This window comes from Echeneis naucrates, chromosome 7, assembly GCF_900963305.1.
Source record: "Echeneis naucrates chromosome 7, fEcheNa1.1, whole genome shotgun sequence".
NCBI lineage: Eukaryota > Metazoa > Chordata > Actinopteri > Carangiformes > Echeneidae > Echeneis > Echeneis naucrates.
Window position 1 is genome coordinate 13,067,989 of NC_042517.1, and position 18,845 is coordinate 13,086,833.

Below are 18,845 nucleotides of genomic sequence, written 5' to 3' on the forward strand. Positions count from 1 at the left end.
TGCACTGGAAAAAAGATAATTTGGCTATCTAACATCAAGCAAGGAAATAATTAGTTTAGGGTTTTTTTTTCTTCTTCTTCTTCTTTTTTGTCCTGGTTTTGAACTCACACTTGATATAGTTTTATCAGGTCAAGGTAACATGTTCATCGTGAGGAGCAGTGTATGGGACATTTCTCACAGTGGGACTGCAGAGGGCAGCATGGTGATAAGGCAAGGCATTGCTTTTCATTAACGTGACTCAAAGCATCTGGTAAAACACATCTTAAAAACTTTTAAGATAAGATTTCCTTCCTCCGCTGTCTCTAGAGTGGCGATTTTAAAGTTGTATTTGATGTAATTGCAACGTAGCATTTTTTTTACGCCTGTCCAGCTTGCATGTTTCATGCAGAACATTTGACAAGTGGTCCGCCTCATTCCAGTTCTGCTCTTCGCTGTGGCAAAAAATGGTCTTTTGTAGACATTTGACTCAGGTCATCTTTTGTGTTTTTATCATATCTCAGAGCAGACTCAGGTCTGCAGCACCTCACCAGCTACAAAGATTGCTGTTCTTCTCTCTTCAAAATCTGACAAGGTAGCATACTTTACATTCCACACTTTCCACCTGAAGTATTCCTGTTTAATAACCACACTAATCCAAAAAACTGATGCTTCCTCATATGCAACAAGAATACATTTATTGTCACAACAGCCACGGATGTTACAGTTGTTGACGAAGACAAGAGTCATTCACAAAATATTTTGTGCGGTCTCTCTGCAGTTAAAAGAAAATTTTAAGGCGGTAGGAGACAGCATTTACAGTACTCAGTATCTCCACATTCAAGAACATATTTCAAAAGATATAAATATACAAAGCTTTTTTAACAAACTATTCAGTGCACCTTATCAGCATTCATCTGTATTGCAAACACAGAAACTAAATAAATATTACTATTGTAATGTTCCAGCATATATGACAGTAAGAACAATTGATATTTGTCATGTACAGCTTTATATTCAAAAGCCAAGAAATATATATTTGTTTCTTCTCATTTGCTTATGCTAAATATATAATTGGCTGTTGAATCTCAATTTGTGACTGTTGATGCTTTAAAGTGTGTTGGGAGTGAGTCCAGTATCTGTGAGAACACTGGTAACACTGTAATATAAGTATTTGAATTCATGACATAGTGCTACAACAGGCTGCTGTTTCTTTCAAACACAAGTATAAAAAAAAAATCAGCTCCAAATGTAGGACTGCAGCTTCACTGCTGAAAGACTTGGTCTCAGCTAATAATGCAAATGTAGAGTTCATAATGTCCTCAGCCCTTTTAGTTCCAGACACTTGGTTGAAAGGAAAATGATATCGCCACCGTCCTCATGCTTCATACCCAAACCATCATGGTGTTCTCTGGGGGTTTTTCCTATGACAGACAACCACGTGTGTCATCATTTGTTTGCAACAGTCTACATAATTAGACATCAAAGCACAATTCTAAAAATGTCTGCTTTTTAGCTTACCTTCTGCTGTTGAATATACATCACGGCGTCATGAACAGTAACGAAAATATGTTGTGGGTTCATGTAGTTCATCAGACCACTTGATGTTAGGATTTTTAAGACACTCTCTAAGGGGACAGAAGTCATTGATCAGTACTTGTTCCATGCACTCTACATAAAATAGTGTAAAAAAGAAAATAAAAATAGAAAAAAATAATACATAAGGGTCCTTTTGATATGTAGGTCTTACCATTGCAGTTTGCCAAATATACACACACTCCAACTTTCTGGCATTCCGTGCACATCTGTAAAAGACCCATAGCAACTGATTATGTTGAAGCAATAGACGAACAAAAATAAAGACGCCTACACAGCGAAGTGTACAGTGCCATGCTCGAGATGGCGGACTAACCTGTGTAAAGAGTCTTGCTCCAGCGACATCAACAAATATCACACTGCTGCAATCGATTAACACCGCCTGGACATCACTCACAGATGTTTCTGTGGAACAAAAGGAAATTTTAACTGTATTTTTATACAGTATATTTTACCTGAATATCTGTAAAAAAAAATTGAACTAATGTAAGCCAAGAAAAACACACAACTAAAAATGTTTGGATAATAATAGCAGTTTTTGGAAGTCATTACTTACCTGATTTAAAGAACTCATTTTCTGAGGAAAATGATGTGTTTGCTATGCCTCTTTCCTGAAAAAAGGGAAAAAATAAAATTAATGTTGAAATTAAATTGGATTTCATTTGAAATCTGTATATTTTTTGTCTCATTCAGTGATCGCAGTAATCTTACCACAGTGTTTATGGCAGCCTCCCTTTCCCGTTTCTCCAGGGCTTTCCTGGCCTTCTCCCAGCTGCGGATCTTCTCTGGTGTCAGGCCCAACAGCCTGCTCATCTCCTCTCTGAAGAAACCACGATTCCCGTAATAGATAGGCCCATTGTATGTCACTATCTTCACTCCAGGCACCTCATAGCACTGAGAAACAAACAAAACAAAACAGCATCTCTGAGCTTTATTCTGGGATATCTGAACGGCATTGCTGCTGAAATTATGATCATAGCTTGTTGGCTGAATAAGATATTAAGATTTCATGTGCCAGGAAAGTAAGTTAAAAGAGCTTGCTCTCAAAGTGCATTGTTTATATCCACATACTTCAATCACACCCAGAAAGATCAAGCAGCAGGAGTATCCTCTCACCTTGCTGTGGTTCTCCAGGGGTCTGTAAATTTCAGTGTTGCTCGCCCGGCCAAGTACCGAACAACCAGCCCTGTTAAATCATGGGGCATCAACTTTAAATCAAAGTGGCACATCATGATATATGATCTGCTGAGCCAGCAGACAGTAGGTGTAGGTGTAGAGCCTTTATAGTTCCTTTTACACACTTAAGCATCACAATTTTCTACAGATGAGCGTGATGCTACTTCATGTTTAACCTCGCTGAGCAGCACGGTATATTCTTACATTAGATTATCTAGCAAGAGTAGTTGATATATTGTCAATATTTTGCATAGGGAAGGAGAAATTGACCTTTGTGTGCGACAGATGACAGTCATCATCGAGAAAACCACTCCGATGGCGAGGCCGATGTCCACATTAAGGACCACGACAGAAAGCCAGGTCACCACCCAAACCATCTTCACAAAGACAAATTTTCACGTCAGAATACAGCAATTGAGGATACAAGCATGTCAACAAATACAGCCATGTATTATGTATTCCACCCAAACCGCAGGGAAATAGAATGGAGAATTTTCTGTTGTGCTAAGGTTGTGCTATAAATTCAGGGGCCTATCCCCATTGGCTTGTTTCTTTGAAATAATTTTCTAAGTGGACTTTGCAGGTAGGTATGTGTATCATCCATTTGTCATCAGGTAACTGATACAAACTATACGAAAACTATTTTTAATAAATTATTACAAGACTGAATTTGATCATTTTCCTGTTTATGTCATTTTAACCGCAATTTACAAACAGAAAATAATGTTGAAAACTCAGTATAACTCCAGAATTAAATAGGCTATAGGTTTTTATTTTTAAACCTAACTACAACCCAACCAGGATGGTATGAGCTAGTAGGTTACTGAAAAACACAATTAGCTAGGGAGCAAATTAGCCAACCTCCCCTAAATTATTCCAAATCATGGAGCTCAAAATGCACAGTATGCCCATAAGACTTATATTGCATATAAATGGTCTTACAAAATCAATCTTGCTGACTCGCCACAGCTCAGGTAAATCCTGGAACTGTAGAAACATCTGCCTGAGGCTGGTCACATTGATACACGCCAAGACTGCCTGAGGAGATCAACAGAGGTAGGTAGGTGAACTCTCCCCCTCTCTTTTTTCCCCCCATGTTTATAGAGATGTAAAAATGTAAACAAACCTTGGGCAGGAAGTAGAAGAGTGGTCCAATCAGCAGCAGGACAATCAGAACAACCAAACTGGTGAACAAGCCAGAGAGCTGCAGGGTTACACACAGGAACACACATCTCTTATAATGTGACCCATAGGTTTGCTCCTCATTTGGTACAGCTACATGGCATTAGCAAGTGAGAGCAGCACACACGCAAATCAACTGTTCAATATTCATTTCTTTTTGGTTTTATGTCATTTGAAATGATTTTTGCCAATTTTGGTGATATAAGTTACAGTCGCATGCTTAGTTGAATATTGGCATTAAAAGATAGATGTAGGAAGATGTAAATTTATGTGTGATGTTTGTGTTTATTTAAGATTTATTTAAATTTTTTTTTTTTTTTTTTTTTTCATTTGAGTCAGTCAGTTTGGAAGGTTCCAGTGATCAAAAGTATTTGATTTTGTTTCTTTGGATTATAGCCTTCCTGTTTCCAGTTGAACTTCTGCTTGGACCCTTTATACTCTCGCAGTAGCTTCATGTCATGCACATCACCTGTGTGTATCCTCCAGCACTCTCCAGTATATTAGTGGTGGCCAAAGTGGCTGAACTGGGGAAGCAGGTGAAGAAGGAGGACACCGTGTTGGAGATGCCATGAGCCAGCAGCTCCTGAAATCAAACGCAGATTTAATACGGTAAATTAACAGATTAGTGAGAAATGAACATGCTATAACTCACTTTTTACCTGATTGGGATGTATGGAATAGCCATGTTTATCTGCATAAATCATCGCCAGTGAGACCGACACAGCATAACCAACGAATGTTATGGCTACTGTGTCTCCTGCAATGTCAGGGAAAGTGTGAAAGGCCGGCATTCGTGGAATTGGAAATCTGAAAATGGGAAAATCAGAAGTCAAAGTGCTTGACGTGACTGAGCTTATTACTTTTTGGTTGTGAGAATGTTTGTTTTATTGTTTTGTTTTGTTTTTATTTCAAATCTATTTTACCCAGCTGGTATATGGCCAACTATTTCAATGTTGTAAGAAGAATCCAGCGAGGAGGCGTAAGCCACACCTGCAGCAACAATCACCTGAAGAATGAAGCATAAAACCATCATTCAGCTTCTGAATTGTGTTGTAATACGAAAGTATATTGCTTTCATAATTCTGCTTGACTAACTGTGAGGATCTCCACTGGGATGGGTGTTCTCAGGTGCTGCCGGTAGCGCATGTTAATCTCTTTAAATGGAACCAAGATAGCCAAACACACCAAGGAAATCAACAGCTCAGCCATGTTGGTGTGAGGGAGGTTCTCCATCACTGATGCTAAAGTCTAAAGACATGAGTCAGTGAGATGAGAGAAAACATAAGACTTCCCAAATAACAGAATACTGGATTCAAGCATCAGGCCTCATTGGGAAGCAGAGATGTTTACCTTGAAGAGGGAGAAGGTACCAGTGTGGCGAGGGAGCCGCAGCCCCAGCATGCTTTGCAGCTGTGAGATGGTAACATGGAGGGCAGCTGCGCTGGTGAAAGCCTTAACAATTGGCTCTGACAGATAAGTGGACAAGAAGCCCAGCTGAAGACCGCACATACAAAGCTGCGACGTAAGAAATTAACATAACATTATTATCAGCATCAGTATCTGTATCATTGTATCATTCTGTGTTTTCTGTCTCACCATAATGATTCCGGAAAGGAGTGCAATGGCTGAGGCCACTCCGATCCTCTGGGCCTCAAAATCAGCTGCTTCAGATGAACTAGAGTTCAGTTCAAGCGGAGTGGGAACCAGCTGCTCCACCACAGAGCCCGTCATCAGACTCACCACAGCAAAAGTACCTGATGACAGACCTACAGTCTCAATAACGTTGTACCTGAGGCTTGAACTTAAGTGAAAAAGTCCAAGCATGATATAATATAAGGCATCACCCAAGGCGTCACCGATCAACTCTCACTATGGTTTTCTTATGCAAACGACAGATGTTGTGTGCTTGCTGAAGTCTTACCTGTGGACACATGGCGACCTGTGCCAAAAAACATATAGAGGACCACAGGAAAGAAGGAGGTGTAAAGACCAAATATTGGTGCCACTGATGTGAGCAAAGCGAAAGCCATGCCTGTGTGAGGAGAGGCATCCAAAAGGAGATTTTCTCAGTAAATACGTGTTATTTGGGGGGTTTTCCATTAAAGATCATCAATCAACTTAAATGTTTTTTTGTATTTAACATTTATCTCTTTTGAACTTGCTGTAATATTTTATTACACACATTATTGTACTGATACTAATCAGTAGATTCTGAAACTGACGACAAACTATTCACGAATGAATAGAATTCTTCCTTAAATGATAAGGTTTTTTTTTCCTTTAAATCCACATAAGACTGCTCTCCTCTCTCTTTCTCTCGATGATGATGATGATGATGATGGTGGCATTAACTCACCTTGCGGAATGTGAAGAATACCGACCGTCAGTCCTGCGATTGTATCTCCTAAAAGCCATTTCTTGACCCTGTATCTGGGCAGCCAGCTTAAAATGGGGACTCTCTCCCTGAACAGGTGAAGGCAGGCTCGCTTTGAACACCTGAACCTCCCGGCCAGCTTTTCCCGGAGCCGCAGCCTCCCCTTGGCGCTGTCCCCGGAGCCGTAGGCCTGTTTGAATCTGTCCTCCGTGTAGATGTCCCTGTACACGGCCACCGAAGCGCTCATGTTGGCCCCGAGTCGGATGATGACAGTTCAGTCACTAAAGTTGTTGTCTATTGCAATACATATATAGCAGAGTCTGCCCTGACCTCAAGAGCCATTGCATTTTCCTGTCAGACCCTTAGCAGCCAATGACATGGCTTAAAACTCAGCCTTTTTTTTCTGGTTACAGTGTTTGACAACTTTTTTTTCCCCCCCACATCTTTGTCCTGCCTCAGAAATCATAAAGGTGTGCAGGGCCTCTGGGTCCTACTGCTAAAAGGGTTTTTTTTAGCAAGCAGAACATCAGATACACAATCTGCCTTTCCTTCACTCACTGCCCCTCCCTCCAAAAGCTCTCACACACATATACCATCTTTTGCACTAACAATGCCGGGTCCTCCCTTACACCCTGCCTCCTGAGAGCTATGCGGGAGGTAGAAGCTCAGAGGAGGCACAATTAAGTCATACAATGTATAGCACTGTGAAACGCCTACAGGGATCAAAGTCATATTGTCGGTGGGGATGAGGTGTAACCTCAAACCATGTCTGCTAGCGAAGAGTTCATTTCCGAGAAGGATGGATGTCTGTAATGGGTGGGAGTTTAAAGTGCGTCGCTATAAGAACCAGGGGTCTGCTACCCATGAGACCGCCTGTGAAACTCAATCACACATGGCAGCCTGGTTCATGGATCAAACTGCACCTTGACTCTGATCAGAGATTGTGTGAGATGAGTGAGATGTTGTCCTCTGTCAGACAGGAGTGAATACAAGGGGGCTTTGGATAAATACAAGATACGCCAGATAAAACTGGACCAACGTGTCTGCTGTTGATAGCATATTTAAAAAATACTGACCGGAACTCTGACCATCAGATCTGATCGCATTATAGATGGTCTTCTTGGAAGTGCGAGTGAACGTGAGGCAGAACGTAATCACGAGAGGCTGAGTCTGACTGTGGTGGAGCAGATGAAAAGGAATATTTATCTCTGGGTTCAGGCCAGATTTGGGTGCTGTGAATGAACCTCCCATTTTATGAATGCCCTCTCTCATCCCAATCGCCTACGTGAGGCAGTGCAGGCAATGCCACCATTTTCCATTGTTTTGCGGGACAACACCCAGGGATTGAATGGGCCTTTGGAATTTGGTTACAAGGGCAGAGCATTTAAAGGAGGAAATAAAAAAAAATATTAGTTTTATTAATTTATGAATTAAGATCAATGACGTGAAGCAGTGCTGCATTAGTGTAGATGTTCTACCTAAAAATGTCATCGACCATCCAGCTGGCTACGAAGAATACAAGCAGACAGTGAACAAGCTGCGCGAAGTTTAATTTGGCTACGTTTGAATTGTTTCTTTTGTATTTGTACATTTAAACTTGGTCTCTGCCTCTGCCTAAACCTGCAACCCTCTTTAATCAGCCAAGCAAACAATTTGGAAACCCACTGCCCAGCATACGTCACCTTAAGACGCTGTGATAGCGCAATCGTTCATTCATCTTCTACCGCTTTTCCGTTTCCGGGTGGTGGGGGGTGCTGGAGCCAGTCCCAACTCACGTCGGGCAAGGACGGGGGCCACCCTGGACAGGTGGCCAGTCCATCACAGGGCCAACACACAGAAACAGACAGAGACCAACAACCAGTCACACTCACACTCAGACCTACGGACAATTTAGAGTCACCAATGAAACCAAACATGATGTCTTTGGATGGTGGGAGACAACCGGAGTACCCGGAGGAAACCCATGCAGGCATGGCGCCTGGGAACCAAAGCCATGACCTTCTTGTTGTGAGGCAACAGCGCTGCCCTGCGATAGCTCTTATGTAACTATTGTGACAGTATTTACAGATCTAGCAGAGACAATGCTAACTCTCCTTAAGATGTGTTTTTGTGGTTGCCCAGTGAATTGAAATTCAATGTTCAGCCTCCATCTCTGTTTTGCTTTCCACCTATTTCTTGGAAAATGAAAAATGAATCTGATACATTTTTGCCAAAAGCAGAGGCGTCTTTTAAAAATTAGATTGATCCTGAAATTATGATGTAATTAAAGCACAACAAGCTAAAGGGGGCTAAAAGGTTTTGCAGCGTTTGACAATCACTGTTAAGTTCGTCACTATAATTACCTGTATTGTCATTATTAATATATTTTGGGTATGAAATCATTTGTATATTTATACAACATGAGGTCTCATCAGCCCAGATGAAGCCATAATTAGCAGAGGGGGATTTGGTAATCCCACATACGGCGACAATGCAGGAGACAGGTCAAGTGATTTAACCCTGATAAATGTCTCCAGTTCTTTCTAATGACTCTTGTTGATTCTAAATTTAACAAAAGAAAACTATTGCACATGTCGACCAAAATTAGGGCTGTGCTGTTGTTATTCCATACTTAGAGAAAAATGTGCACTAAATGTGTATCCCCAGTCAACAGGTGACAGGTTCAGTGTCGCCTTCAGAGATACAACGCTGGATGGACACTCTCCAAAGTGTGATGTGTTCTTGCTTCGATAATGCTTTTAACTAAATGAAATAAACAGACGTCCATGTACAGATTTGTTTTTGTTCCTGCGTCATATTCCTAGAATTTTTTGTGTCTCTGGTGGAGAAGAGGTACAGTGATATAAGGAACTTCCTCTAAATGGCAGGAATGTGGGCTATTGTGTTGATCAGCTCCAGAGGATTTATGAACATACCGACAGAGTGGTGTGTCTGCGGACTGTTTAAACAAGATATTAATCAGTGGTAAAAGGAACAATGTGTTGAATGGAAAAGGATATGGGGTGTTAAGCCCAAACTAGGCAAAAACTCTCCTGCTCCATCAAAACACAGACAGCTCTATGAATTCAAACAATGAAAATGTGAATACCTGAGTGGCACAACAAGCCACAAAGCCATCAATACAACCCATTCTGCACTCTATTAGACTGAGAGCAACAACAACACAGGCTGTCTGCCCTTTTTTACGGGCACAGAATGTGGTATGATCATTTTGTTCTGACAGACATGTATATTTAAAATGTGAACTCACATTATATAACGTCACATCTACTGTTTGAATGTGCAAAATGAGAGTATGATGAAAATTAAACTGTTCCCCTGCTCTGTTTTATGTGTTGCTGAAGAAAACGCTTGTAAAAACATACACTTCGTTGGCAACTGCAGTTACATTTGGCAGCATAACCTCATGATCCCACTTTGCTTGTTGCATTAGCATTAATCAAATTATAAAAATATCTCACCCCCCTGTCTCCTTCATGCTGAGTGTGTGTCCTGATCTTACAGGGTCTTTCTATTATTCTCAGCGAGGGAGAGGCTCCAGTCATTTTGTGGCCGATAGTTCCTGCCATTGTTCTTTATCTGCTTTATGGGATGCTTGTCCCGACCCCCCATGGCATGTCGCTTTGGAAATGACCTTGTCTATGAGATTTGAGTAGGCTGCCAAGCCTCTCGTTGTATCCCTGTCTCCTTACCTCTCCCATCCCTTTCCGTTTTCTGCTCCTCTTCATCCATTAGTGCCTGTCCAGGTATTTACAATGTTTGAACCCAAGAATCACGGCTCTCTGAAGATTTCTTCCTGTTAGTTCATACATTTTTTGTGACTGAACAAAGTTAAGAGCTGAGAAAAAGTGTATATTTTAGTTTTTATTTTGAGTCCAATGCTAATTCTTCTGTTCTTGGCTGCCTGTAATATGCAATGTCTTGATTTGTAATCTAATTATTTCTTGTCAAAGATCTGTGGAGAATTTCCTCCCCATGTTAATGCTTCTAATTCTCCTACGGCTAATGCCAAGCACAGTTGTAAAGCATCAAGTTTTTTTGGTTTCTTCCTCTTTTTTACCTTGCGTGAGTCCAATGTGCTTCGGAGTGAGTTCCTGATTTCCTGTTGATTCTTAATGAACGTCTCCTGACCTCCACCACACCTACGTTGGCCATGTCCATTCATCAGACATCTGGGTCATCCATCTCCTGGGCGGGTAAGGCAACACTCGCCTGCATTCAGGCTCCCCGAGGAACTGTATGTTTGCTCACAAAGCATCCTCCACAGTTAACTTCTTTTTTCTGAGGCTATAATTTAAAGGTGTAACCCATTTTAATCCAGATTAAGCACTGATGATGATCATGCAGCCTTTCCCCTCCGTTTTAACAGTGGGTGCAGTAGTTGCTTAGCTAGCTGCAGGTGAAGGGGGTGCAGTTTAAAGTGCATTATCTTTCCTGCTTTTCCATCTGGAGGACCAGTAACGCCAAAGCAGACAATAAAAGGTCAATTCTTGGCCTGAGCAGCCTCTCTGTCATCATGAGAGAACAAAAGGTGAGACCTGGACTCCCATCTCCTGTCCCCTTTCTAGATAATATGGTACCAAAGATGAACAAACAAAACGCTCCCTTTAATTTAGTGTCATCTGAGGCATTTCTGTCTGATTGGCCAAGTAACGTCCTTTGCTGCTTCACAATCTCATCTTTCCTCCAAAAAGAAAGAGAAAAAGAGAAAAATGGGGTGATAAAAGAGAAAAATGGGGTGATTGACGTAAAATGTGTGATTAGTTTTGTTCCTCTCAATTTTCGTCACTTACAGAATTGCAGTCAGATTTACTACACAGAGGAACACTTTTGACCCACTGAGGCCCTGGGTCGACTGGAGTCTGGTTATGGGATGTGTCACTTCCTAGCCCATGCCAAAGCATTGTGCAGCTCAAGTACACAACAGCGACACAGCCTTGAACCACATTGTAAGAGCCCCTGCTGCATTGTCTGCTTCATCTCAACACTTATGCCAACACTAGATTCACTTTCAGCTGTAAACAGTTATATCATTCAACACAATCAAGAGAGCGACAGCAAAAGCTGTACGCACACTGGAGAAGAATAGTTAGTCCCAGACGCCATGCATGCAAAATAGTGCTCTAGAAAACAGAAGAAAGCGCTCCATCTAAAAATCTCTGTATTGTGCTTAAAAAAGAGTCACAATTTTGGCCTGCCTTGAAAATGAAGCCAAATATAACTGATAATTTTACTTCCGACATGACTAATGCTAAATAAGAAAGTCTAAGTTAGACTCGAAGTTCTTTAACACAGATGCTAGTACTGCGGAAGATGGTGCTACATCATATTTGTTAGGTTTATGCACAAATAAATGAAAAACAGTTTTTATCCAAGGGCTGACCCTAACCCATCCATCACTGAGTCTATTGCTTTTGTACCCGTTTGCACCATGTGCAGGGCAAAACTTGTACTTGTCTACCTCTTTTTTTTAAGTTATTCTCATTTTACCTGTTATTCCTATTCCTCTTACATTTTATTCTGACAAGAAACCTCTAGACTCCTGAACTTTGAGCTAGTTCCTCAAGATTCAAGATTCCTTACTTGCTTAATTGTATACTCCTTACATATACAATAGAACTTACATGCTCTGAGCATTTTATTCAGCAAATTAAAGAAAGAAAGAGATGTCTTTAATGAGGAAGAAAAATCATTTCAGATGAGCAGAAATAATCCACAGATGGATAGAGCATAGAGCCGGATAATCGGACGGTGAAATCAGTTACATAGTGAGGGATTTGAGGGGAAAGGGATTTTGCTCTGATCTGCTGTAGTGACTCCTGTATTTTGTCTTGTGTGTTGAACTCTGATGGAGTGGGTCCTTGAGAGTCACCAGTGCAGCCAGGCTTACCTCACCGTGTTCAGTGCAGGTTTGCTGTGCTGATTGCTCAAAATGTTTACTCAATAGCCTTAAATACATAACCTCTATGTTTGATATATGCCTATATTCCAGCTGTGTTTATTTCTCATATCAGGCCATCTACTGCAGCCATCCAGGTTTGTTTTATTCAGCTTTTTAGCAAAATGAGAGTGTGGTATGATGAATAATAGTGAACATTTAAAAACAATAATCTCTTTGTAGGAGCAGTGTGCTGGTTATTCAGAATGATCCACAAACCTCCACATCATTTCTGACTCCAAAGTTTTTATGAGCCATACAAAGTGGTACCAAATGTTCACAGTTTTGAGAACTGAGCATTCAGCGAGTCTTCCACTCAACAGCGATCGTACAATCACAGCTCAGCAACGGCTGCCAGGCACAGCAGGTCTGTTGATGTGTTTTACAACAATATTAATACTTAAAATAGTGATGATATATTTCACCTCAGAGGCCAAGAAGCACCCAGCTACTCATAGTACATTTTGTGGGGTTATAAGCCCAGTTCATGTCAATTTGCAGCATTTAACAGCTGTTCCAGAAAGTCACAAGATTACTGTAGGCTTGGAAAGTAGCTCGTCCTCATTCAATTTTATCTCCTGGGAAAGGAGAAAGTTGAAGCACAGTAAACAAAATGTAAATCTTCTCAACTCTTTTTTTAGTCTTTTCCAAGCCTATGCATCTATGTCAGGATAAAATTTCTGATCGGTCCGACTGTAAAATTCACAAAATGCCAGGACTTGATGTTATTGGGAGATAAAAACTGATCCCAGAATTTGTCTCTGGTCAGGTGTGTTCCTGCTCCACACCCTTCATTTCAACAGATACAACATGGACCATGTGTCTGTGATTTATGCTGGAATCAGGTTACACATACAGATTATAATGATATTTCACATACCAAACTCATCTCCATGAGTGAATTGAAACACCTTAACACGGGCCATTTCAATTAAACTTAAAGAAGATATGACACTGGGGCATTTTCATAGTTTCATTAAACCTGAAAAATCTTCCAGAGGCCAAATGTTGGTCTAGATGAGTCATTGTTTTCTTTATTAAATTTAGAATCAGCAATAGTCATTATAAAGAGCAGTAAGATCCAGCTGCCATCTGTGGGTGCATTTCATTTTGACCTCCTTTATGAAGGACATATGATGCTGACACACTTGACTGCTGGGCTAAAGTCTTTTACTTCTCAGTGCACTTTGTGGACATGTGCCAAAGAAACTGATTACAGATTTCCTTCAAGAAATCATTTCACCATCTAATAAAGATTAAGACTAAAGAAGAAAAAGCGTTCCTCAAATAAAGTTTACCACAAAGAGGAAAAGGATGAAAAAATGAGCAAAACACATTTTTTTGCTGTTTTTATTTTTTTTTATCTTTCTCAAGTGTAAATTTCCTGACGTCAACCTGAGAGCTCTGTGAAGTGATTCACAGGGCTGCTGCATCATCTGACACCCTCTACTGCACGTATCACGCTGAGAGCGGCAGGGCGGAGGGTGGTCACTGCCTAATCACCTTCCTGCTACGGCATGCCATCACTCCAGCACACACATCTGAGCCCAGACAACAAAGGACGAACAAGAAAGACTTTATTACTGCACATTGTACTATAAATTACAACCGGTTTATACGAAGTTAATGTGCACACATTTTAAGGTGTAGTGTTCTTTTTAATTTGGGTCACATAAAAACATATGATTAATGAGCAGACAACTTTTATATGACAGTGCCACGTACGTGACAAAATGATAAGAAATCATACAATGTCAGATATTTTTCTTTTTTGAAAAACACAGAGACATGAGTTATGCCCCTGAGTTGCTGGGCTCTTCTGGTCCATTTTCACGCTTTTGTATACACAAAGAAATGTGCTTTGCTTTAATATTTTATGATGACACTATGAAAACATTGTTAGTCTCTAATGTTTCCTCTTCATTTTTCTCTCCTCTTCCATCATGTCCCCTCTGTATACCACCTTTCCTTTCCATTTTTCTGCTCTCCTCTCTCCTCCTTGTCTCTCCATCACCTTTCCCTTGCTCCCATCTATACTTACTCAGCATCAAAGGCCACCCAAGGCTCCGGCTGGGTGGCCACCAGCTTCTCATTTCCTCTCATGCTCTCCAGCCATTCAGCAGAGGCGTGCTCTGTCAGGGCTGAGCGGACCCCAGGGAGTCCACCAGAAGCCTCTGCTAGGCGCTCACCACCGCTTCCTGCTCATTTAAAAGAGCATTCAGAACGGAGCGCTATTGTCCTGGCTGTTATCTGATGGCCCCACTCCACCAGCAGACAAAGCCAAGAGACTGGGGGCTCCCCCCACCACACTGGTTGTGATGATGTTCTCTTGATTTTTTTTTTTTTTTCCTTTTTTTGTTAAACATGTCAATAACTTCAGGAAGAAATTTTAAAAGTAAAGCTAGATGCATATAAGCTGTGCACATTGTATGCACAATTATACTGAAATTGCTGACATCCACACCACAGAGACCTGCTGAGAACAGTTATTAGTCATCTAGGCTGGTCAGGGTAGGAAAGTTAACAGGCCAGTTTTATGGATTGATGGCCGAAGTGAGGAAATAACAGAAACAGAAGTTGAATGGTAACACATCACTGAGAGGGAGAAAGAAGGGATGTAGTGTTCAGACTTTGATCCTCCAGGAACTTAAGTACAAACAGGAGACAGATAAAAGTGAGATGTAATAAATAAAGTACATGCAAACAGCCAGACATGCAGCATTTTATGAAAATTAGCACAGGGAAAAACCATTTCATGGCAGAGTCTGATTGAAAGCTCACTCACTGATATATACTCCTGTTCTTCTCAACTTGCTGTTCATGTTAATTCTGTTTTATAAATTCTTTTTTCATCTCTAATGCCTTTTGGTGACGGACTTTGTTACTTGTGTTTTGAAAAGTAAGATATAAATATATCAGAACTGGCAGAATGGTTTTAAGGCTGTTTTCTGTATCCAAATCTGCATGAGCTCAGATTGAGTTGTCACAGTAACAATATGGAGATCATTTTCTTTACTGCAGTGAGGTCTGTTTGAAATGCTCCATAAGCATTGTCATCAAACTGCAGAGAGTTAAATGTGAGCATTTCTCTGGTACCAGTGTGGCTAAGTATCAGAGTGCCAGGACTTTATTAAAGCATCAACGCTTCAAATGCTTGTCTTAAAAATACAAAGAAAGTGAAATGTGCTCGTAAGATCTAAACAGTTTTCTCTCTGTTGGCAAAACAAGTCAGGTATTGTCAGTTTTATTTAAACACCAATCAGCCGTAACATTATGTTTGCCTATACCACTTGTTATCTTGTTTCCATGGCACCTCTGTGTGGTTTGAATATGTTTGGCATGGAGGGCCAAACTGTGATGGTTAACTGAGTCTGACAGAGCATCTCCAAAACTGCAGCTTTTGGGGAACGTTTCAATTCTCCAGTGGTCAGGAGCGACCCAACAAGACTAAGGAAGGAATACAGGTGACCTTACTATGACCCTCATTGGCCATTAGCACGGATCCTGGTCTAATTCAGCATCTGTGGCAAGTCCGATCCCACCTCACCTGGTGCGGGCCGCACACCGTCAGAGGTCAAGACGAGTCCGAGGATGTTTTGACCTGCACAATATTAACCAGGTAGTTATCTTGTTATGGCTGATTGTTGTATATCCCAAAATTATTAAACAAACCAAATGCGCCTCAAGAAACTTTGTAATCTATACAGCGCGTGACAGCCAAAGCTGAACACGAGGGCGAGCTGAAAGGTTTGTTCTCATGACCTTTTTGAATGTTTGTTTACCATCAAATAAATGCAGTTTTATAAAGTGGTATTTGGTAAAAGGAAATAGTCCTGACGTAAGAGAAGCAAATCTGCCGAATTATAATTCAGACTAAATAAAGGAAAGTGCTGATATTCCTCAACAACATGGAGGGAATGCAATATGGAGTGCGGTGTCCTCTTGTGGAGAGCTGTGGTAAAGCAAATGCACCAAAGTTTTTTCTCTTTATCCAGATTTGTTTCTTTTAACTTTTACTTTTTCTCCTGCCCCCTTTGTGCCATTTTGATTTTCTTACCAGGACACACACACAGAGGTAAGGGGGTTTCCCATAGAGACAACATTGTGTGCGCTGTATCAAAGGGAGACTTGTTAAAGGAGCTTTTGGTGTGCTGTGATATCGCCCACATCAGTCAGGAACCCATGCAGGTGCCTCCAACCAGGGGATGGGGGTGAGGGGCTGGGCTCCCTGGCTGATCCAGTTTCATAGGCTTCTGACCTGACAGGAAAGACTGTAACAGCAGAGGGGAGGGTATCAAAATGAGAGTGGAATCAGGTTTAAGTCAGCTTAAAGGGAATAATAAGTCCGATCACTTTTGAAAAAATTCTGTATATAAAAAGTGTAAATATTTGTTACATGATTTGTATTTTGGTGTTGGATATTTCAGTGGCTCTGCTCTCTCTGGTGGGGTGGTAATTAACAGTGGTACTTCACAGCGCGGGGTAAATGATAAAGGGCAGTTATGACACCCTCGGGGTAAAATAAGGTTAAAGGCTAAAGGCCAAATTTGTTAATGTAATTGTTTAAATGTAAATGCCTTTCTAATTCACACATGTGCAGATAGCAAAGCATTTTATAACACAGTTGAGGAGAGACGCCGCAAAAATATCCATTGCAAGGTGAAAATCTGAGTTAATACTCATGGCAGGGTAATAGTGTGACAGAATAATGCAGGGTAATTTCGATACTTCTGCATTAACTCAAGCACATTTTTTTGGCCATTTGTCAGCAGGTATTATGGGATGACGCAGGTATGACATGACTGCTGTACTGAAATATACATGCAGAAGATAAACAGGGTCCAATAATTCTGTATTTAATGTGCGTGTATTTGCTCATGCATTTCACCTGAGTATAAAAAGGACCACTGTTATTTTACTTATTTCATTTATTCATTTATCATTTATATCATTTATTTATTATATCATTTATTCAAACATTTTCAGAATAATACCACTGTAAAGGGAATTAAAGAGACTTGGTGAAATCAATTGAGAGAGCCTTTTTTTAATTTTAAAGGGTGCCTTGGAGTATGCTCTGAGCAATACTTGCATATGTCTGTGTTAACAGCACAGTGAAGCAGCCCGGAAAATCATGATCTACAAGTAAGTACAGCAGATAAGAAAAAAGAAAGCTCATAAAACAACTGAAGAACACTCTAACTCAAACTGATTCATTCATCTAGATCTCCCCTACTTTTTCTCTCTTCTTTTTTGAAGATCAAGCAATGGCAAAAAGTTGAGTAATTCTGCCTCTTTGATCTGTGCACACAAGTGAGAGTTCATTTCCATTTTTGATTTTTTTTTCCCCCTTCCTTTCTGTAAGAGTGCCAGCATCAAGATTTACCTTGGTGTGCAAATGTGCTGGAATAGGTTAAAAGAAAATCTCGCTGCTCTCTCAAAGCACAAGTGCAGATGTTATGAAGTTAATTAAAAATTTAGCAATTCGTTTCTCCCGTCCCAATTTAGGCTGCATCAAATAGAAGAAAACAGGAAAAGTGAGAGAAGTCCATGCAGTCTGTCTTTTTATATGTACGGCAATGTCAACAAGCAGGAACACTTCTGTAATATAAAATTCTGAATAATACACCAATCATAAACTATTCTTCATACATCTTTGGAAAATGTGTTGAATCCTGCATGTAATGTATATTTTAAAGAATTATGAAATGTAAAAACAATTGAATATAACCCATTAGTCTGAATTTCCTCATTTCTAATTCCTATCATTTGCAATCTCGGCCTGTTATGTTCTCAAAAGATCTGAGATTAATCCAGTCAGTTCATCATCTGTTTTCCCAAAGAAATTTCACATAGCCTGCCTCCTTCAGAAGACAGTGATAAACACATATTAAAGCCTCCCCCATTCCACCAATCCTCCCAACAAGTTTTCTTGTTTACTAAAATTGCATCAGTATGTTGACATAGGCCCAGTATCTTCTACCATCTTTTCCATCTCCTCCCAAATAATAGTGCCATCCACAGAAAGGATGTCAAGTCTCAAGGTGCTGCCCACCCCTCTCCACTCCCCCCTGTGTGGATGATGCTCCAGGAGTGGAGCAGTGGGAGGAGGAAGGGAGGGGCAGTGGGGGAGGTGGGGGGGGGTTGTATTTTATGCACAGGTGTTGCAGCTGCATTCGTACATAAATTCCTTTCTGTGCAAGCACTGCTCAGCGTTAGCCTCTCTGCGCTGCTTCCCTCCAGTGGGACCCCTCCTCCACTGAGTGATATTACAAGCGGCAGCCGAGCGCCTCTGATCTACAAGCACTGGGCTCCCTCCTGGTCCTGGGTGAATAGCGCTTGACTTGTTCAATTTGTTTAGAAGCCGCGTTCGATGCTTTGAAGCCACACATTTTAGCATAAATCATAACCTGTCTCCTTGCTCACAACTGCTTTGAAATGCAACATCTGCTTTTGAATCCCCTGCTTTACAATTAGTTAAGCAACATCAATAGATTGACTCCCTATAATTTTTCTTGATAATGAACTGCTCTGTACACGTGCAAGGGCATTAGTGGTGGGCCCATTTGATTTTTCAAGGCCAAGGTCCTGAGATGGATCAAT

General features: G+C 40.8%; 1 protein-coding gene across 1 annotated transcript; it reads right to left on the minus strand.

Annotated features, from left to right (window-relative positions):
- Positions 1–648: 648 nt before the first annotated feature.
- slc26a10 (solute carrier family 26 member 10) lies at positions 649–6,652 on the minus strand. Its single transcript, XM_029506695.1, has 18 exons — positions 6,287–6,652; positions 5,852–5,962; positions 5,527–5,684; positions 5,281–5,445; positions 5,026–5,178; positions 4,854–4,936; positions 4,590–4,737; positions 4,400–4,513; positions 3,875–3,952; positions 3,691–3,786; positions 3,019–3,125; positions 2,689–2,758; positions 2,284–2,466; positions 2,129–2,183; positions 1,889–1,977; positions 1,727–1,781; positions 1,498–1,604; positions 649–1,400 (listed from the first exon to the last, which is right to left on the minus strand). The coding sequence occupies exons 1-18, from the start codon at positions 6,549–6,551 to the stop codon at positions 1,362–1,364; spliced, it is 2,076 nt and encodes a 691-aa protein (XP_029362555.1). The 5' UTR covers positions 6,552–6,652; the 3' UTR covers positions 649–1,361.
- Between the last annotated feature and the right edge of the window lie 12,193 nt (positions 6,653–18,845).

Excerpts from the sequence above, each read along its gene's own strand:
- slc26a10 (XM_029506695.1), bottom strand. The coding sequence starts at position 6,551 with ATGAGCGCTTCGGTGGCCGTGTACAGGGACATCTACACGGAGGACAGA. Across the intron at positions 4,738-4,853 it reads GTTGGCCATATACCAGCTGG|ATTTCCAATTCCACGAATGC; the intron begins GTAAAATAGATT and ends TCCCATTTTCAG. Across the intron at positions 3,787-3,874 it reads TCTTCTACTTCCTGCCCAAG|GCAGTCTTGGCGTGTATCAA; the intron begins GTTTGTTTACAT and ends TGATCTCCTCAG.